Source organism: Artemia sp. Qi Xiang Cuo, chromosome 19 (genome assembly GCF_049724085.1).
Source record: "Artemia sp. Qi Xiang Cuo chromosome 19, ASM4972408v1, whole genome shotgun sequence".
NCBI classification, from domain to species: Eukaryota; Metazoa; Arthropoda; class Branchiopoda; order Anostraca; family Artemiidae; genus Artemia; species Artemia sp. Qi Xiang Cuo.
The window spans coordinates 49213778-49236905 of NC_142812.1; the positions used below are offsets into that span (position 1 = coordinate 49213778).

The following is a 23128-nucleotide window of genomic DNA, read 5'->3' on the forward strand; positions in this document are numbered from 1 at the left end:
ATAAAGTTAAGGTCACAATTGTGCCTAGTCGTTCCTTACTTACAGTTTGTTCCCAAAAACTGTTTGAAAGTTGAATTTTCAGTTTTCCCTAATGTTTAAAATATGATAGAAATGTTTAAAATTAATAAATAAATTAATGTTTGAAATGTGGTTGCATAAATTTCCACTTCATTTCGTTGGAATTAATTTTCACTGTCCTTAGTACTTTAAACCAAGTGATAAGGTTTATGGCTATGGTTTATAGCCTATGGGGATTATAACTGTGGTCTAATCTTGGTATCTTATTGTTTTAAGACACCCCGTAATAACTAACAATGGTAATTATAGTAGTGTATTGATCTTTGGGCCAGTTGCTCCTTTCACGTTAATGTAATATTATTTATTTACATTAATTAATGTAATATTATTATGTTACATTAATGTAGCATAATTGAATGTGAAACTCATAATATCAGAAAATAATGGAAACATTCTTGTTGCAAACCTTAAATTAAATTACTACAGAACTTTTATGAATTAATGCCAGTGTATCATCGGCCTGATTATTCAATTTATACTCTTTGTTTAATTTAAGGTTCTCATTGACCCCTGCCCTCCAGCCCCCTACAGTTCTAAAAATTCCATTTTTATTTGAAGCTAATCATTTTGTTACATTCAAGATTCTCATTGCCCAGGGTGTCGCGAAAGCAATTGATTGCAAATCCTGTTTTAACCTTCCAGCGTTTATTTAACTTAGTGTGTATATACATGTATATATATATATATATATATATATATATATATATATATATATATATATATATATATATATATATATATATATATATATATATATATATATATATATATATATATATATATATATATATATATATATATGTATATTTGAGAATAAAATTAAAGGGGGTGAGGTTAACATTTAAAATCACGATAAATAGCTTTACCGAAGTAATAAGCTATTTTGCTTATGTCCTAATCCCCTGTATTTTTGAGTTTTTGTAATTGTTGTTAAAAGCAAAATTTTGTATCACTAATTTTTTATTATTTTTTATATTGAAGCCATATACATTTCGGTCGCTTTCGAAGTTCAGTCTATTTCTCCAACTTTCGTATCAATGAATAAATCAATTAACGAATTTATTATCAAAATGGCAGAGTAATGCCACATCATTTTGTAAACCTAATAATAATCCAATACACCAAGTACGACTAATGTTTATTTATTCGAATTGGGAAGCGAACTTGTACAACGCATGGGAAATTTTACACTTTCATTCAATTCTTTTTTCCTGTTGGACAAAGTGTGGCCTTCCCACATTCGAACCCTGGACAAAACCAAAGTTTCCGAACTGGCGTTAGTCCACAAGGCTAAGTTTAGCTCAGGTTCATTTCTCCTGTCCATTTCTTTTCCCTAGTTTCAAAGGCATCGGCATTTTAAAACTGTGTAGATTCGAAGTTGTGTTTTTGGATATACACTTTTTTGTGTGTAAGTAATAGTTCTCAACGTACAGAATACGTTTTTCTAAAATTCTAGATGATTTGCTTTTCACCATTTTGAAAAGTCGTTGAGTTAGATTGACGGAAATTTCAGCTATGGACTCAGAGCCTAAGTTATACCCCGAGTGGAGGGTTCAAGTTCTTATCTCTACTCTTCAACCATATCTAAGATATCAAAAATTAGATAGTACCTGTTTCAACTTCGCCAAAAACAATTTCCTTAATTTGGTTTGATTTTTCTTTTCCTTTAATTTTTTCAGTTTACTCAAGGTTTTAAGAAACACAATTCGAATGATTTGACTTATATTTTAAAATATGTTATAATTTGTTTTGAAATTACAGTTGTTTTCTTCACATGTTTTAAAACCTTATCAGTCAGTGTTTAGCAAAGGTTTGAGGGTCAAAACATTTTCCTTGGGCTATATTTCTTCCTTAAGTTCATTTCTGAAAGTAGCACGTCTATAACACAAATTTTATCCCAGCTAATCAGCGGCCAGTGCCCTTTAGAAGGGAAGGCTGGAGATATATACATTAAGAAACCTTCCCAAGGTATTATCTAGGCTCTGGGCATGGGCGTTGGGAGGGGGCCGCTGCCCCCCTAGACCTTCAAATTTACATTGGATATGGTTGTAAAAGCAGATGGTTTGTAAAAAGCAGTTGATAAAACTCCATCACAATATCGACTGCCCCCCCTCCTAGACAATATGCTGCCTAACGCTGCCTACGCCCATGACTCTGGGTCGATTTCTGAAACTGACCTTCACCTGAATCAATTCATATCAATTACTGCTACTGATATACTTCTACATTTTCCAAGAAAAAAGCCCGTCCTCTATCGTTTCACCCAAACCTCTTTTTAAGCAACATACCTCAAAAGGCTCAGATTATTCATTTTCATCATTTTTTTCATTTTTTTCTGAAAAAAAGCTAAAGATAAAAATAATAGTGATGGTGTCAAGCATCAGTGCCAACAGATCCAACGAGGTGGGGAGGGGAGTTTAGGTAGGCAGACATGAATTCCTTTCTGAGGAGGATAATAAATAAATAAGTTTTACTGATAATTTGAATAAGAATTGTTCTCAAATCCGAAAAGTTTTAGATTGGGGGGAGGATGATGGGGGCTTTGGCTTCCCTCTGCGCATGTCCCTGGGGGAGGCTTATTGTCTTTCATGGGTGACCAAGCATCCACGCTATCAGCACACTAATCTATAAGCACTGAAATTTCTGTTGGTGGACGTGTAATTTTTATGTTTGATTAAATATTCATATATTCAAAAATCATTTTCGAATCATTTTATCCATACAAAACTCTGTAGTCAAGAATAAATTTCAACGTAATTGCAATAGAAAACATAAAGGCAACTTCAGACTATCACTTATAAATGGAAAGTACCATTTAGAGTGCCCTCTGGGATTTGGATGGATTTCCCTATTTTCCATGGAATAAACTTTAACTTTTGGTGCTCGCAATTAAAACACAAAAAAAACTTTAGAATATCACATAAGAAAAACTGATACGTAACAAGGCACAACATTAATTATTTTATTTATTAAATTATTAGAATATTTTTTTTTGTTATACATTATGCTTTTAACTAGAAGTAGCAGTGGAAAATAACGAATCTTTTGAATAAGGATGTATACGTATATATGCATATATAACGCGTATATATGCGTATATAAATACGTATATATGAGTATATTGTCCTACAATGGGCTGTGCAGCTTAAAGATTATTACCAGCCCGTCGTTTGATAGCCATTTTGAATCATTAAGGGTTCATTTTAACAACATTAAGCAAAATTACTTCATTGGGGCTCGTTTTCCTTCTTGCCTTAATATTTTAAATCCCCTCCCTTTCCCCCGCATTGCTCTTTATCTTCTAGGTTCTTCTTTCTATTTCAACCTTTATTCTCGTATATTTCAGCTTCCCCAAAAAGATATTGAGTGTATTAAATAATGCATTTAGCAAACAGGTTTCTGGATTTTTTTTTTAACTTTACTTCCTTCTTTTTTTAAAGTATTCTTAAGTTATAAACGTTAAGATGTTAAAACTGTTCTCTTTGAACATTTCTTTTAATAGGAAACTTTTCAAAACATAGTTTTATCTCATTTCTTTGATATTTTCGTTAAATAGCCATAAGTGATAAAAAAAACCTAGTTATATAGCCTATGCTTTTTGGGATTTTGATCTCGGAAGCCTATAGGCTATTTCCAAAACCATTTTTGAGGTACCTGGGCCATACTTAATCTCTTTAAAAGAAATATTTTTTTGAAATATAATTTTTATTATATTAATACCGACACAATGCCAAAAGGTGGTTACGGTTTATACAGTTTTGGAGATATCGCTTCTAACAGCCCTATTTTTGTATCGCTTAAAATTCCACTTGAGACATACGCTATTTCCAAATCCTTTCTAATGATCACTTTGTGCATAGTCACAGTGAAACATAGAGTTTCGTTGTAAGAAATGTTATATTTTCTTTTATTCTGCTCTTTTTACTCTTTATGTTTTTTGGGGTTTTCTTTCTCAGCACGTTTTCTTCTTTTTACTGGCCTATATATTTCATAAAAGAGAAGGAAGGAAATTTGGGATAAAATAACTTTATTGTGGAAAATATATTCATTTAATCGAAGTTCCCAGTTTTATCTGGTTTGGAAACAAATTTGTTTTCTTAATTTGACTAGTTTAGTCTCAAAATAATCCGAACCAATTATATGTATATCTAGAAAGCAATTCGTATACCTAGCAGCAATCAATTCCATATCTAGATAGATTTGTATATCCAGACCAAACTCCTGGGTCTAGAACCAATTTGTGTATCTAGAACGTAATACATCAGAAAAATAAACCGATGGAATTAAAGCACACTTCTTAAAACACAAATATAGAAACGTTATCTCTATTTTTCTCTTGAATGTAACCAAAGCTTGTGGAACACATTACCTGTCTTAAGAAAATGCCCTTTCATTGTTATAAAAATTTTACTGGTAATTAGGTCAACCACATGCATAGGGTAAATTCAGGTTTGATCCCCCACTCCAATTATTGTTATACTTGTATCCGTGATTTTCAATAGTTTTCTTATAGTTTGAATATTTTTGTAGGTTTGAAGATCCCCCTCCCCTCTTTGAAATCAATTGATGAATGCATACCTGAATAGTTTTACGAATCTTCTTTCGAATTTTACGAGTTTTACGAAGAAGTCAGACCTTTAAGAGAAGAGTCAATATTCTTTCACGGACCCTTCATTGTAAATGTCTCATCTGTAATGCAATTATTAGGGCAGGATATAATTTTGAGATATTCTCCTTGTCTCTGAAGTAAATCATGAATACATTCACTAAAAGTAATGTGAACGTCATAAGGCCTAAAACCATTAAAAAAATTAATAAAGAAAAAAAATTCCGAAAAAAGTATTTCAAAGAAAAGCAAAGAGCCATATTAAACTTACGACCAGCAGAGATAAATTTCTATAGTAATTCAAACTCAAAATGTCCATTATTAAAACATCAATGAAACCCAAAACTAACAGAAATCATAGGCAGCGCAATAGCGCTGCCTAAGTAAAGAACGATGTTGGCACTATGTATTATTTATATATTTTTTTCCATACCCGGGCACAGAAACTGTCGTAGAAACTGTGAAAAGGGCTAATTCGATTGGAAATTGGAGTGGCTAGTGTCCTTTTTAATTGTCGAAAGTGATTGGAGGGCAACTAGCGAACCCCCCCCCCCCCCACGCCCATCAGTCCCCGAAACACATCCGCTCAAAATTTTGAGATAGCCATTTTGTTCAGCGTAGTTGATTTCCAGATAGAAAATATCTTTTTGAGGAGGATGCTCCCTGCAACCCTCAGGGCAAGGGTTTTAATTTATGCCCTGAAGGCATACAAGAACGATGTTGGCACAATGTATTATTTACTATTTTTTTCCTTTAGAGCAGGGTACTTCGTATCGAAGAAGTTGTCGCAGAAACTTTGAAAAGGGTTCATTCAATTGGAAATCGGAGTGGCTTGTGCTCTTTTTAATAGTCAAAAGTGATTGGAAGACAACTAACACCCCTTCCACGCCCATCATTTCCCGAAACACATCCAATCAAAATTTTAAGATAGCCATTTTTTCAGCGTAATTGATTTCCAGATAGAAATTATGTTTTTGAGGAGGACCCTCCCCCACAGATTTCAGGGCAAGGGTTGCAAGTTTTGCCCTGGGGACATATAAGGTTTTTACAGAAGGTGTTGTTGTAGAAACTTCAAAAACGGCTCATTCGATTGGAAGTACGAAGGGCTAGTGCCCTTTTTAATAGTCAAAAGTGATTGGAGGGCAACTAACTCTCCTCTCACGCCCACCTTTTCCCCAAACACATCCAATCAAAATTTTGAGATATACATTTTATTCAACGTAGTTTTAATTCCGGAAATTAGGTCTTTGAGGATGACAACCGCCCAACAGCCCTCAGGGCAAGGGTTATAAGTAATGCCCTGGGGGCATATAAGGTTTTTATAGAACGCTTTTTCGTAGAAACTTCAAAAAGGGCTCATTCGATTGGAAATTGAATTAGCTATTGCCATTTTTAATAGTCGAAAGCTATAAAAGTAAGAACATTATTTTTTTTTTAGTAAAGTGCAAATTATTTTGATCGGAAGGATTTGAAAAAATGACGTCGGCGGGGAACTGATTGCTCTAAATACACTTTTGACTCTGATATAAATAAAAAACTAGAACTTACGATTTCAAATCGAATGAGCCTCCTCTGAAGTTTGTACGACCACCCCTCCTATAAAAACCTTATATGTTAACAGGAGACAACTTGTATAGCCTACAGCCCTTGCCCCGGGGGCTGGAGGGGGTGGTGTAAAACCTTGAGGCATACTTATTTGACCTTTGGACTATTATGAACAATATAGCTATCTCAAAATTCGGATCAGATACATTTAGGGGAAAGAGGTCGTGGAGGGGGCTTCTTGTCTTTTGATCACTTTTGACTCTTAAAAAGTGCACCAGAACTTACAATTTACGATCGAAAGAGCTCTCTCCAAAGTTTATATGACCACGCCTTTTATAAGAAATGCCTCTGGGGAAGAGAATAATAAATCATTAAAGCCTTATGGCTCTTTACTATAGGCAACGCTGCTGCGTTGCCTTTCAAAGAGTCAGATATTCATTTATGGGTCTTGCATGATAAATGTTCTATCAACCACACAATTGTGAGGGAAAAACGTATTTGAAGAATTCCTCCCCCTTCCTGAAATAAATTCGTGAATAGACACGCGAATAGCGTTGTAAGCGCTCCACGATGTCAAACTTTTAGCAAAAGAGTTATGCCTTCATCGGCCATACATCAAGAATTTCCCATCGGCAACGTAGTTATGAGGTCAAAACATAAATTAAAGATTCCCACTCCTCCCTGAAACAAATTCGTGAATACACATTTGAATAGCGTTCTGAACGTACCACAATGGCAAACGAATAAACATTATAAAAAAATAAACGAATAAACGAATAAAAAAGAATAAACATTTCTTTATCAACCTCACTTGATAGCTGGCGCATCTGCAGCATAATTTTCAGGGCAAAATATAGTCTAAAGTTTTCAACTCCCCCCTGGAAATAAATTCATAAACATACACCTGAATAGCGCTCCCAGCGTTCAACGAAGTCAAATGTTTACAAGAAATGTCTTATTGGCCTTGCATAATAACTGTTCCCTGCTATTCAATTATGAGGGCCAAACATAAATCAAAGCTTTACTCTGTATCCTTATATTAGTTTGTGACTATACGCCTGAATAGCTTTGCGAACGTCACACAACGTCAAAGCAAAAATGTGTCAATATTCCTTCATTAGTCTTACGTAATGAATTTCCATCTGCAGCGCAAATATGAGGTTAAAATACTGTTTAAAATTTACTCCCCCTCCCTCAGATAAATTTGTGAATACATGCCTGAATAGCGTTTCCAAAGCCCGACAATGTGGAAATCAAACAGTTCGTGGTAACGAACTGTAAGTAAGGAGCGACCCGGCTCAATGGTAACCGAAACTCTAGAAAACGGGTTTTTGATGCCAATAGATATATCAAAAGAATAAGATTTCAATGCTGATTTCAAATATATAACTTTCATCAAGTTTAGAGCTCCCCATCAAAAGTTACGCGCCTGAGAAAATTTGGCTGATTTTCAAAAAAAGGGGGAAAGACCCCCTAAAAGTTATATAACCTTAATGAAAATCACACCATCATATTCATCGTATCATAGAACCCTCCTGTAGTGGTTTAAAGCTCCTATAAACAAAATTTTTTTATTTTGAATTTTTTTCCAGAAGAAAGTACCCGGTTGCTGTTTTTTTGTTTTTTTTTTTTTTTTTTTTTTTTTTTTTTTTCCCAGAGGTAATAGTGATTACCCAGTGGTGCTAGAAAATAGAGAGTGGGCCTAATGGAACGGGAATTTAAATTTCTATTTTTCTATTAAATTGACAAAAAAAAATGGAGGGCCACACGGCCCCCACCCACGCTTATTTTTTTACCAAAGTCACCCGATCAAAATTTTGAGATAGCCATTTTGTTCAGCATGGTCGAAAATATGATAAATATGTCTTTTGGGATGAATTAATCCCCCGAAGTACCCTGAGGTAGGGATAAAATATATGAACTTTACCAATTTTTAAAATATATTTTTGTTTTTTGGTATTTATAAATAATTTTTATGGTGTTTTTTTTTCGGCTTGGGGTTGGCTTGGTGGGGACGAGGGTTATGTTGGAGGATCTGTTCATGAAGGAAGTTTTCATGGGGGAAGGGAAATCGCCATGAAGGGGGCGCCGGACTTGCCAGCATTATTTATTGGTTATTGGGAAGTATACAACCATTTTCAGGAAGGATTTTTTCTGGAGGGGGGCTAGAGGAGGGAGTTACTCTGGAGAATATTTCCGTGGAGGATGTTTCTTTGGGGTAAGGGACATTTCTATGAAGGGGGCGCCTTATTTCCAAGCATTATTTAAAAAACTATCATAAATTAAATAAAAAAAAACCAAGTTTTTTCAACTGAAATGTAAGAAGGAATATTAGAACTTAAAACGAACAGAAATTATAACGTATGTGAGGGGGTTCTCCTCCAAGTCAATACCTCGCTCTTTAAGCTACAGTTTTTTTTTAGTGCTTTCAAAAGAGCTCTCTATTCTAATTAAACGGCCTTTGTGATTCAGGGGTTTGTGAATCAAATTTTTTTTTTACTTTTATCGTAAAGAGCTTGGTATTGACTAAGGGCAGAACCCCCTCATATACGTAATAACATATACGTAATAAAAAAAAAACAATAAAAAAACAAGCGATACGGCTCAATAGTAGGCCCTAATCGAAACTTTTAAAAACGGAATTTTGATGTCAATAAATCTATCAAAAGAATGTGTCTGTAATGCTGATTCTAAATATATAAATTTTATTAAGTTTAGTATTACTCATCAAAGGCAACAAGCCTGAGGAAATTTACTCGATTTTTTAAACAGGGGGGAAACATCCCCTACAAGTGGAAGAATTTTAATGAAAATCACAACGTCAGATTCAGCGTATCAGAAAACCCTATTACATAGGTTTCAAGCTCATATCTGCAAAAATCTGCAACTTTGAATTTTTGCCAGAAGAAAAATATACGAATATAGAAGTTAGTAACGTAAGTTACGTAACCTAACCTGACATTCATTTAGCAAAAGAAAAGTAAAATTTTTATGCAAATAAAAGCTGCATTAACTAAAAAACGATCAGAAATTAAATAAAAAAAACAAGTTTTTTAAACTGAAAGTAAGGAGCGACATTAAAACTTAAAACGAACAGAAATTATTCCGTATATGAAAGGGGCTGTCCCTCCTCAACGCCTCGCTCTTTACGCTAAAGTTTGACTCTGTCTCACAACTTTATTTTTTAAAACAATAAAAAACTTTAGCGTAAAGAGCGAGGCGTTGAGGAGGGGACAGCCCCTTTCATATACGGAATAATTTCTGTTCGTTTTAAGTTTTAATGTCGCTCCTTACTTTCAGTTTAAAAAACTTGTTTTTTTTATTTAATATACAAAAAGAGTCCATATGTTTACACTGAACTATGATTATGTTTGTCTGCAAAAGAATTATGAGGGAAAAATATAAATTAATGATCTCCTCCCCCTCCCTGAAATAAACTTGTGAATATACGCCTGAATAACGTTCCATACGTCCCACAACGTCAAACCATTATAAAAGGAAAACCTTCGTCTGCCTTATTTGATAAAGGTCTCATCTGAAATGTTATAATGAGGGCTAAAACAAAGATTAACTATCCCCACCTCTTCCCTAAAATAAATTCGTAAATACATTCCTGAATAGTGATCTAAAGGTCTCATAACGTCAAACCATTATAAAACAGAAACATTCATCAGTCTTATTTGATAAATGTCTTATAAAATGTAATAATGAGGGCTAAAACAGAGATTAACTATCCCCACCTCTTCCCTAAAATAAATTTGTAAATGCATTACTGAATAGTGTTCTAAACGTATCATAACGTCAAACCATTATAAAACGGAAACCTTCATCAGCCTTATTTGATAAATATCTCATCTGAAATGTAATAATGAGGGCTAAAACAACGATTAACTATCCCCACCTCTTCCCTAAAATAAATTCGTAAAAACATTCCTGAATAGTGTTCTAAACGTATCATAACGTCAAACCATTATAAAACGGAAATCTTCGTCAGCCTTATTTGATAAATATCTCATCTGAAATGTAATAATGAGGGCTAAAACAAAGATTAACTATTCCCACCTCTTCCCTAACAAAAATTTGTAAATGCACGTCTCTTAACGTCAAATCATTATAAAACGGAAACTTCATCAGCCTTATCATAAATGTCTCATCTGAAATGTAATAATGAGGGCTAGAACAAAGATTAACTATCCCCACCTCTTCCGTAAAATAATTTCGTAAATACATTCCTGAATAGTGTTCTAAACGTCTCATAACGTCAAACCCCTAAAGAAGAGTGACAAGCCCTTCACTGGTCTATCATGATGAGTTTTCATCCGCTCAATTATGAGGGCAAACCATGCTTTAAATAAGGGCCCAACCACCCTTAAACAGTTTTTTTAAATACATGTCTGAATGGTGTGGTGACGTCCCACAGTCAATATGCCTTCATTGGAGCCACGTGATAAATGCTCAGTTGCAACCCGATTATGAGAGCAAAGCATAGTTCACAGATTTCCCCCCCATTTCATTAAATAAGTTTGTGAATACATTTTTAAATATCGTCACGAACGTCCTTCCATCAAACCTTTAAGAAAAGAGTCAGTATGCCTTCATTGTGACTACATTGTAAAGGTTTTATCTGCAATGCAATTATGAGGGCAAAACACATTGTCAATTTTGTAAAAATAAACAGAAGACCAGACGAAATATTCCCAGCCTTGCATCATTAGCCAAACAATACATCAGCCAAAAGTAAGTTTTGCTATGCAATGCGTCAAAGGAATATTGAAACTGACGTGGGAGACATATTAGGGCCTATATTTTGCGGCAAATTGATTTTTGCATTAAAATTTTTTTAGACCTTCCAAAGAAATTTATTAGACTTTGCTGCCTTTCCGTTTTTAAACAAAATGTGTAAATAGCAGGTACAACTTTTAATTAAGACCGTAAAAATATACATGCTAACAACAATAGAAGCTTGAATACTTACACCCTTGCTTTTGACTTTGTGAGGTATTTTTTTTCACCACACTTGATTTTGGGTAGAAGTTTTACGAAACAACAACAGTTCATTTTCCGTTAATTAAAACTTCGGACAAGAAGACAAAATATCGGGCCTTTTATTATTAGCCGCATATTTTGTTTCCTTTTCTTGGTTAAAACTGTTCGTGAAATTTCATTCATTTTATCTAGAACCAAGGATATTTTTTATTTTACTTTTTTTTTAGATAATTTTCACCAGTAACTTTGAAAATGCTCTGTTATTTTCATATTTATGACATATTACACAGAATCATAAAGAGGGGGGGGGGCATGTAGAGAAAGAGCAGGAATACTTGATTTACTATCCCTAGCCCTGAGGAAATTAACTTTCATTCTTACAATATGAGAGATTTTTAATAGCATATATGACGTCAAATTAAAATTCGCACAAAAGCTTGACTCGATAATTTCAGATTTTTGGATCAACATCTTCTAAAACATTGAATGGTAATCTCTATAGTTTTGAGCATAATCATTGAAAAATAGGGATATTATTATGCATATTAAAATTAAAAATAAGGAATCTTTAAAAAAAATTGTGGAAACTATGGTCGTCTTAATTTGCTAGTTTCCTATTCGTTCCTCAAAGGAGACCTGTTAATGCAAGTTTTGTTTCTTCTAAAAGTTTTGTGTATCGTTGGAAGAAACGAAAAATGAACTAAAATGAAATTTAAATCAAAATCAAATTGGTGGAAGTGAACGAAAACTTGATAGCCATGGCTAAATAGAGTAAAGACAAGAACGATGGTCTGTGTGAGAGGCAAAGCTGGCATAACTATTCAGAATTGTATAAAAATGTTTTTATACAATATATCAGTTTTTGATAGATAGTCTGTTGTTCATTCGAGGGCAGAACTTAGGTAGATAAGCATAGAGTAAGGATAATTCAAATGATGTGATTCTAAAGACCTGTTTGATTCGGAAAGAGTCTTTCCAATTCACGGCTTACTCTTTACGTTATAATAAGGAATGATTTTAACTTCAGTTAAGTAAAGAGGATCAGGCCAAGTTAAGGAATGATAAAAACTTGTTACATTAACAAGTTCTTATCATTTCTGGATTTAATTAGCCGGGGATGGAATCATTTCTTACTAAAAGTAAGGAAAGTTTACCTGTTTTCTTTAGTCAACTAATGTTAATATGGTTACTTATTAAACATAGAGAGCGAGGAAAGAATTTGAAACATTCTTTCTCAATAAATAAAAGGCTTTAATATTATTATTATTTTATTCATAACCTACTAATAACAAAAATGTAAATACCGGAGTAAAACATAAATGAAAAAAAGAAAAGCACTAATAATGAAAAATATATACTTTCAAAAAAATGGAACGAAGAAGTTTATTTCTTCTAATATCCGAAAGCCTATTACTTAGCATGGCAACTTTACTAAAAACATTACAAACACTTTACAAAATCTCCTTATTAAAACGTAGAAAGTGAGGAATGAAGTTTAGTGACTCTTCATAAGAAAAGAAAACCTTAAGAGCTAATATGTTTAAAGGTCGGTGGACCTCTTAGGTAAGAGCTAAGAGGCTGGTGAATATGTGCAAAGGTAAAATCGAGGTGAGGCTGTTTATCACTTTGCTATGGTTTACTCATATTAACTGGGTCAAATTTTTTTGATTAACTCACTAATGAGATAAGAAAGAAATAGAAATATTTCTAGAATCAGAATTTCATCCTGAATCCAAATATAACATTCATTTCCGTTGGAAAGGATCTGTACAACCCCCCGTCTAATGTGCATATATATGCCTAGATATATGTTAATAGAACCGCTGAAAGCCTAGGTCCACATCATCTGCTGATTCGTTTGTTTGTTAGTTTATCGTAATGACTATGTATGCAATTCTTAATAAGAAAAGAATTTCATCCTGAATCCAAATATAACATTCATTTCCGTTGAACAGGAACATAACCCCCCCCCCTCCGTATAATGTGCATATATATGCCTAGATATATGTTAATAGAACCGCTGAAAGCATAGGTCCACATCATCTGCTGATTCGTTTGTTTGTTAGTTCATCGTAATGATTATGTATGCAATGCTGTTTTTGTTTTGTTTTTTCTTTCTGATTTTCTTTTTACTCTCACTTTCCTAAGTTTTTGTTTAGAATATAAAAAAAAATTATTATCACTACAATTTCCAATCATTATTACTCATAACCCCTTCTTTATAGAGTCGAGAAAAATTATTGTTATGTTCTTCATTTTCTTCTAAGATTATAGGTTCATTTCATTTGTACTTTATAGAATAACTAAGTTAACATTTTTGTACGTAAGCTATGATGAGTTACAGCGGAGTAAAGCTGACAACCTTCTTCTGATGCTCCTGAGAGAAGTAGGCAAAAATAAGGACCTATTTCTGCTAATTTCGGTCACCATCAATGCACTGGTCACTCTGCCAAGTGTTTTACCATAAGGTAGGGTGATTTGTGGAACATACTGCTTAGATTGAATGGACTGGTGCCAGAAATGGCCGCAAAAATCATACCGGAGGGGGAGAGGGAGCGTAGTCAATCACCTTGAAATCAGCCGACCCTGATGCAAGAGAAAATTCCTCAGGAATAGTACTAGGTGGTTGATAGGAGTTCTATCGCTAGTACCGGCTCTGGAGATCTCTTCCGCTTACCATTCAAGGTTGGGGATTAGTGGTTGACTCTTCCCTTCATTCCGCCGTTCCAACGTTTCATGACTAAGCCGGTTTAAAGCTGACGGGTATGGTTTTTGATATGGTGTATAGCTTGACGCTGCCAAGTCAGGCTCTTTTACATAGGGAAATAAGAGATAGACAGGCCCTATTTCAATTATAAGAAGGTTTAATAAAGTCTTCGCTAAAGTGCAACCCTATTACTTTTACTTTTTTTCTTAATTTTTATATAATTCTCCCAAGGTTGCGACTTTGATGAATTTTTTGTCCTGCCTTGGAATTTCCCTCCCCCCCCCCCTCCAAAAAAATGATGTACTTGCGATTTTACTATTTTGTTTTCAAAATTTCAGACTATCCAACATTTTTCTTACTAGTCCTTCATGGAGGGTTAGCAATGCCCACCCTTAATCCACTGTCATGCTCATAATACAATATTTTGATTTCACAAATCCTGTAAAATGTGGAAATCTCTGTTAATATATTAAAACGCATAATTATAGCCAATAGGTAAAATTTATCTTCTACTTCCAAGAAACATGTCGCGTCGAAATTCTCATTTAGCCAAGAATTTATTATTAGCTTCGAGCTCTCATTTTTGTGGAAATTTTTCTGACACATAAATGATGTAAAACCAAAGAAAATAAGGTATCTGTTTCTGATTTAAATTTTTGGAAGTGTGGGCATTTGTTTCTCTACTGAAACCATAACTTCTTCTTGATTGACAGGATTTTTTGTCTCAAATTTAAAGCTGGTATCCTATGCTCTCATACCTGCTCATGGGCGTAGGGAGGGGCAGTCGCCCCCCCTAGACCTTCAAATTTACATTAGATATGGCTGAAAAAGCAGATGGTTTGGAAAAAAGCAGTTGATAAAACTCCATCACACTATCGACTGCCCCCCCTAGACACTATGCTGCCTAATGCTGCCTACGCCCATGTACCTGCTGGTATTCTAAAGCTGGTGAAACTCTTATTGCGCCTATAAACCTACATCCTAAGGTATGGCGGCACTGATGGAAGAATAATGTTAGAAAAACACACTGGGTAAAGTGTGGAAAAAACTGCCACACAATGGCGTGCCTGCTCCCAAACATGCATACTTTATAAAATGAACAGTACAAAATTTAACTTATATGAATTGTTACTAATGGTTGTACAACATTGTATATTTGAGTACCAACTATTGCTGGGTGGGGAGGCGGTCAGTAAATTTCTCTGAGGATTGAAAGAGTACCTGAAGCCTGGAAAGAGTGCCATATTTTAGGCTTTAATTTTTCAACTTTTCTTGAATGATCCTTCGGACAGGGGCAGATTCAGGATTTTTTTAGGGGGGGGGACGCAAAATAGCTTAATCCGATAAACTTGCGTTAGGAGCAAGTTTAATCTACACAAACTTGCGTTAACTAAGTAAATTACACTACTTTAGATGACGTTAGGGGGCGCGAGCCCCCCTCGTCCTCCCCCTGGATCCAAAACTGCCTTCGAATCGACTTGGAGGACTTAAATCGATCCGATTTGAAGGAGCCTGCAATAAAATATAAAATTCGTACAGTTACCTGATCAGAGGGAAAAGGCATGGGGGCGTACTTTCAGCGTAACATTTGTCCGATGAATCCACTTTCCTTGAGAAATTTAGATGTCACGATATAGAAACCAATTCTAGAGTTTCAGACGTCTCTAAAAGAAATTGAGGAATTCAACTTTGAAGAGGATTTTTTTTTATGTACGAAGCATTGTTGTCCAAAATTAAAACTAACATAAGGAGGGGGAGTTGAGGAATGTGGCTAAAACCTAATATTTAGGATAATTTTGAATATAGTATTAGAAACGAACAGGCATGAAATGATTTTTTTTATCAATTGCAAGTAAAGGGTGGCATTAAAGCTTAAAACAAACCAAAATCATTCCATACATCAGATGGGCTGCCACTCACCACGCTCCACTCTTTACGCTGAAGTTGCGATCTTCGTAAGACTATGATAGTATATATGATCTTTTGAAGACGTATCTTAGCATGAGACTTAAGAGTGACATACCCTCTGATATATACAGAAAATTTTTTGTTCGTTTGAAACTTTTAATTTGACTCTTTAATTTAGTTTAGTGAAAGTTTCTTCTTTTTTATTCAGTGACACCAAGAATGTCTAGTCAATTAGGATTTCGTGTGAATGGCAAGTGCAACACTTTTTTAATCAGGAGACCCCAAAGACGGTCAGAAATGAAGTATTTTAGAGTAAATAGAATATAACTGTATGGAAATAGCTAATTGGTTATTAGTAATTTAATATCTTAGGTTGCATCCGTATTGTAGTTTAAATTTTTTTTCATTTTTTTTAGATATGATGTCAAATTAACAAGAATGGGTGACAAAAGTGAAAACTCACTGCAGCGAAATGTTCGAATTTTTCCTGCCTTGTCTCGTCAATCTTCGACGGAATCAAATGGAAGCGAGGAACAATCGATATTTTCCAGATTTCGAATGAATCGGGAAAGAAGAGCTGCGAGTGTAGATCGACCTGTAATAGAGGCTAAGTCGAATCCACCAAGAACAAAACCTAAATTAGGTAAAATGGATAGGCTAAGGGAGTTAACGGACAGATTTCGTGCAGCCGAGCTACCTCCAGTAGTCCCAACGCGAAGTACAAAAAAAGAAGAAAGGTTAAGAAAACTGAGTGCAGGGTGTGAGCAGAACAGGGGGAGTAGCCCATTACCACCACGACCAACTAGTTCTGAAAAAAAGCTGAGAAAGCCTAGTGTTTTATTTCGTACAAAATCAGGAGACGGCAGAACTAGCCCTGCAAAAGAGTTTTTCAAACGTGTAAGCCCCTTAAGATTAACATCTCCTACTTTAGCACGTGTTGTGAATTTAAAACCACCCACTGAAAAAGTACAAGCTAAAGTCTCGCCAAAGCCACCACGTCCTGAAACTAAAAATCAACAACGGGAGCCGTCTGCAGACAGCATTGACGATCTCAGTGAAAAATTGACACCAAAAATTTTAGTCGGCTCGTATCAACAAAGAGCTATACCTTTCCGAAGTGTTTCTTTTTCACAATATGACAACCGTGATTCTAAATATCCTCGTCTGCCTAAATCAACAAAGACTGATCCCGTTCTGGACGTTGTTAAAGAGGAACAAAAGATGGATGGTGCTCCATCTACTATAAACAAGCTTGTTGCATTTTTTACGGATAAAAAGAGCCAAATGCCAACGGAAGTTGTTGGGCATAGCTCCCAGAATTTCTTGGCAGTGCCTGTCATTAACGAAATCATTGAAAAGGAAATTAACGATAACAACTCAATCATTAGTAAATTGTTAAGAGATTCGCCGATTCCTGAATCATTGACACAAGGTGAAGCGAAAAATGTATACCCCACTGAAATCCGAAAATTGCGAGGGCGTAAGGTAGAAAAACAACCAAATGTTCAAAATAGTGATTCAAGTTTGTCTGATGAAGGATTTGTTGCAGACGGGTCTAGGTCTACGATTAGCGAAGACTTAAATAAACCTGAGCGCAGAATGGCTGTTGTATTAAATTTGTCTGATCCAACATTATCTGAAGTTAGCTCAAATTCTGAAAATTGCTTGACATTCCCGCAACGAAAGATTTCACAAGGCGAAGGGCCAAATTCAAGTGATTTAAATCTCGGTGAGTCATTTAGTGATGACGCTATAACATCCTCATTGCCAAGGCTTGAGTTGGGGTCTTCTCAAGAAACTGATGACGTAAGTGAGTCTACGGAAACAACTAATCAGGCACACGAGCCATATAATTCATTTCGAGAGATACCTCAAATTAACGCCTCATCTAGTCAAGTACCTCAGCAAATACCTCAAGTCAATGAGCCACATAAACCACAGAAACATGAAACCAGTGAGAATGTAGAGATTGATTGTCTAACCCGTTCTCGAGTTATTAAGTCTTGTTCACCCTTTATAGCAGTTAACAAGAGTGCAGTGAATCCTCGTGCAGGATCTGTGCCAAGTGGTAGTATTGGGAGTAGGAAAGCTCCACCGACTTTACTTACTATTCCTTGTTCACCTTCACACCAGAGGACTTGCTCCTCACCAAGTCGTTTAATAGGACAACCTTCAAATCTTCTACCTGAGGATGCGAATAGAAGTATCAAGAAATTTGAGGAACAAAGATCAGCTACTCTCGGAAGGACACCTTCAGGGCGCCGCCATATGGTATGTAATATCCATTTTTTTCATAGAAATTTTGATCAAATTTTGCTTGAATTTATGGAAGATTTTTCAATTATATACATATTCTATGATCTTTCCAAGGCTTCTCAATTTTTAACACTTTTTTATTGAAATGTTAAAGCATTTACCCCAAATTTGGCTATACCGAAGCGTGAAAAAGTATAACAGTTTAAGCTAAATTTGACAACGATTGTCTTCTATAAAAATTCAAACATTAACAGTTTGTTGATTCCCAAAGACAATTATACCTTTAAAAAAAGCTATGTCTTCTTAAGCTGTTTGGTGTCATGTTTTTTTTCACTTACTTTTTTTCTAATTTGTTACTCAGATTTCTGTTTCTTCAAGTTTAGTGCCTACTTTTATTAAAAAATCTATAGTGGCACATAGGAGTCTTTTTTTTTATCCGGGTTGCAGCGGTAGCTAGCAACCTAGTAAGAGAAGATCAAGTCCTAAACTAAGAAATATAATAACCCATAAATCCTACAAATTGAATTACATCAAAACAAGAAGTGCACTTTTAGAGCCGCCTTGTCCGGAACCCCCTTCCCCCCTGTAGGGAACTTACCGTCCCCTGGCTTGACATATATTGACTTGAAAATCAAGAAAACTGGCTGCAACCACGATATTCTGCATATGCATATACGACATCTTTTTTCTTTCTTTTATTCTTTTCCTCCTCAGATAGCTTGGCACTAGGACATCGTAGAGAGTTGCTTAATGGCTTATTTTTTAAAAGAAATTGATGGGGTTAAGAGCCTTTTGTAATTAAAAAAAGGATTTTTAAAATAAAATACAATTTTTACGAAAAACTACATCTTTTTATAGCACTGTAGTAGCTTATATTATAAACATCAGGTATTTTTTCACCTCTAAGTGTTTTTGTAATTAAAAAAAACATTTATAACAAAATTAATGTTTTTATAATAATTATTATTAAAAAATGAACTCCTTGTTTTTCTTAGTTTTTAAAGACGTATACGGTTGCGTAAGTTTCCGAGTAGATTTCATTTCCACTTTTCCTGGTAATTTACTATTATCATTTGATTTACTATTATCGTAATATACTTACTTGGTAATTTACCTTTATGGTATTTACAATTACCAGAAGTAGTGAATTACCCTCAAGCTTGTGGTCCTGCTATTGGAAATACCAACTTGAAAACTTTCCGAATATTAATCTCAATTCTTCTAGATTTATGAAATAACAGAACAAGTTTTTTCGACTGAAAGTATGGAGCAATATTAAAACTGAAAACAAACAGAAATTATTCTGTGTATCAAGGGTCTGCCCCTCTCTTCAATACCTTGCTCTTCACACCAAAGTTTCCTATTCCAATTAAGTAGCCCTTGTGTTTCAGGAATTGCTCTAAAAAATAACGGGTCAAACAGTCAAGCTTTAGCGTAAAGAGCAAGGTATTTAGGAAGGGAACCCCTTCATATATTGAATAGTTTCTCTTCGTTTTGAGTTTTAATGGTGCTCTTTACTTTCAGTCAAAAAAACTTGTTTTTTTATATAAATTCTGATCATTTTTCAAATAATACCGGTGAATCTGACTCACTCTCCATGAAAAATTCCTCCTCTCACAGGAAACTCCCCAGTGGAAAGATTCTCCCACTTAAAATACACCCCCTGTAAATTTCCCTCCGGACAATTCTGTCCTCGCGGAAAATTTCTTGCGGACGATTCAGCCTGGAAATTTCTTATTAGCATTCTTTCATTCGAAAAAAACTTTAATTTCTAATCGTGTTCCGATTACTCTGGAAATCCCTCCTTCCGTGGAAAGTTTTTCCCGGGAATCAAAACCTCCTCAAAATTTCCCTCGGACAGTTCCCCAAGAACATCTCCACATACAAAATTGAGTTGGCAAATAGAAAGTAAGACAAATAAAAATAATTTCGTATACAAATTCTTTCAAATACCCCCAGTGTAAAATTTCCTCTGGAAAGTTTATCCCAAAATTTCCCTCTCCACGGAAAATTCTCCCCATAAAAACCCACTTTAAGCGTAAAATCCTCCCCCTCTGCAAAATGTCTGTATACTTCCCAATTACAAATAATATACGTAATCAATGGGCAAATTTTATAACTTCAGACCTGTCCACAGGAGCTGTGGGATAATATGTTATCTTTAAAGGCTTTTTGGACCTTTCAACTATGCTGAAGGAAATGCCAATCTCTAAATTTTGATCGGACGATACTGAGGAAAAGAGGGACGTGGGAGTGGGGCTAGTTCTCCTCCAACTTTTTCGTAACTTCAAAAGGGCACTAGAACTTCTCATTTCCGTTAGAATGAACCCTCTCCCGATGTTCTAAGACCATTGGTTCGATATGAATACCCTTGAGAAAAAAAAAACCAAAAAACAACAAACAAACAAGTATCCGTGATCTCAATTCTGGCAAAAAATACAAAGTTCTATATTTTTGCAGATAAGAGCTTGAATCCTCTATAGTAGGGTTCTCTGATACGCTGAAATCTGATGGTGAAATTTTCATTAAGATTCTTTTACCTTTAGTGGCTGTTTCCCTCTCTTTCGAAAATCGGACGAATTTTCTAATGCTCGTTCGTATCCTTTGATGAGTAACACTAAGCTTAATGAATCTTATATATTTAGAGTTAGCATAATAAGCAGATTTATATATATATATATATATATATATATATATATATATATATATATATATATATATATATATATATATATATATATATATATATTATCTCTGTTGATATCAAAATCCCATTTTTCAGAGTTTCTGTTACTATTGAGCCGCGTCACTTCTTAATTACAGTTCATTACCACCAACTGTTTGAATATATGAATTCTAATAAAAATTTTTTCAAAGCCCGGCCAGGCTGGTAAGTTGGCAAAAGGGGCTCCGAAGTCATTTTTTATTGATAAAAAAGCTACTTTTAGCAAATGGGCGCAATGTTTTTGTTTGTTTGTTATTCTAGCCTATTTTTCTGCTAACCGAAAGAGCCCAAAGTGCTTTATAGCCCCAAAATAGCTTACCGAGAGAAAAAGTTGATAAAAAAAACTTGCTTAATTTGCAAGAATTACTGATAAGATCCAGAGAAACTGAGACCTTGATTGAAATTTAAGTTAAAAATTAATCATTGTTAGAATGTTTTTAGTTAAGCTGAGCAACGCTGGACTGTCAGTAGAACTATTAGTTCTAATTCTTAGTAACAATCTATGTCTAAGTGCTTACATTTCCCCTTTACCATCCATTGTAAAAATCAAACCCGAACTAATCCATGCCTTGGTTGGGTCAAACTTACTCCGGCCTATGTTGGTGTACCTTGATTTTCGGTGCTACTTAGCTTACTTTACATGGAACAGTTAACTGAAGACAAGGCTTTAGCTAAAAGTTAGTATAATACTACATTTGAAATATGATATCTAATTATATGTAAAATATTCATTGTATAATGATATCATATAACAATATTTTTAAATGCCACATTTAATTATATTTGATATAATATATAACTATATAATGCTTTTTTTTTACATATTTATATAAAATAATAATTTCTTTAAAAAGAATAACGCTGCATTCTTTTAAAGAAATTTTTTAAAGAAAATCGCAGTTTTCAGGTATGAATATACATAAAACGGCTCCAGGGGGTAAATGTTTTGATTTTGATATCTTGGATGCTCTAAGATAAAAACAAAAACTAGAACAGATGGGTTTTCAGAAAACGAAATAAAGTTTAAAAATTTTCAAAAAATCCTTTCGAAGACTGTAAGTAGCTTAGCAAATTTTAACAGGCCTATTTCAGATTTTTAAATTAATTTAAGATTTTTCTGGGTAACGCTAGTTGGCGTCAGCTGATATTTTTTTTTCTTATTGTTGAACTTGAATTTCCTCCTCTATCAGTTTCTCGTACTCTTTGTTTCAAGACCATGCTCTTTTTCTTATTGAGTCTAGTTACTTAAGACGAGAAAAAGTATTTTTCCGGGATATCACGCGCATTTCCTAGTGTGATAGAAGGAGAGCTTATCCTTAAACTTCCCCATTTCACAGTCCACTCCCTGATAGTGACAGTATATTGTTCTTCAAGTGAACTCATATTAAGATTAGAAACTTGTTTGTTATTGAAGATTGTACATAATAAACAATTTTCCAATTGGGAGAAGATGTCAGAAACATAAGTTGTTTGCGGGTTTGAAGTTTGATTAAAAAAAAAGTGAGGATCTACTCTTTTCAAAATAAACAGTGTTGCCAACTTTGTGAAAGTGTTCGACATTGGCAATGAAACAAATTGAATTTTGGGAATGAAACGACGAACAGATATGTTTTTATATAAAGATAATCATTTAGCTCTTGAATATTGATAATATTATAGAATTATACTCAAGGTAGGGCAGGAATCGAGATTAGAGGAAAATCTTCATACTCCCTTAAAGACCAAGTTTTGAGTGCATAGGTGATTTAATACATAGGTTCACACACATCCAACTCTCAGAGGGGGAGAGGTTTCAGAGGATTTTTTCTGGGGGTTGGATCAAAAATAAAAGTTGCTATTTTTTGGACCACTGTTTTTAACGAGAAAGGAGGTCCTTCAGACGGACAACAAGTGAGGAATTCCTCCGTATCCTCCACATGTGCACCTTCCTATACTATGCCATTTTACAATGCTTTATATTATTATTTTGCCATTTACTATGCCGTATATTATATAAGCCATAGTATATTATTTGCTATACTTTGCGACAGCAAAGGATTTGCCAAGGGTCTCCTAAGGGTCCCATAGTTGCCTCTTTGTGTTAGAATATCTATTGAATAAGTAAATGTGCATCAAATCCCACGGTTTGAGTCAAATACAAACATATGTGTGTCTGCGGAGGGGGGGGGGTAATTAAAAAAGGACAAAATCAGGAAACTTTCTATTGAATATATACGGAGTTATAAGAAAAACCTTAACAGTAAACATGGTTCTGGAGAGCCCAACCTCACACCTATTCTATGCGTGGGCATTAAAGCCCACGGTTTGAGTCAAATAC

The 23128-nt window shown here is 34.6% G+C and overlaps 1 protein-coding gene across 1 annotated transcript in view; it reads left to right on the top strand.

The window, feature by feature from the left end:
• The first annotated feature begins 1429 nt into the window (after window positions 1-1429).
• The window catches only part of LOC148940949 (uncharacterized), a 53372-nt gene continuing 31673 nt past the window's right edge, over window positions 1430-23128 (top strand). The window contains exons 1-2 of the mRNA XM_089105117.1: window positions 1430-1486; window positions 16247-18101. Of these exons, the coding sequence (XP_088961243.1) occupies window positions 16269-18101 (1833 nt within the window). The 5' untranslated portion in view covers window positions 1430-1486; window positions 16247-16268. The remainder of the gene's footprint in view (window positions 1487-16246; window positions 18102-23128) is intronic.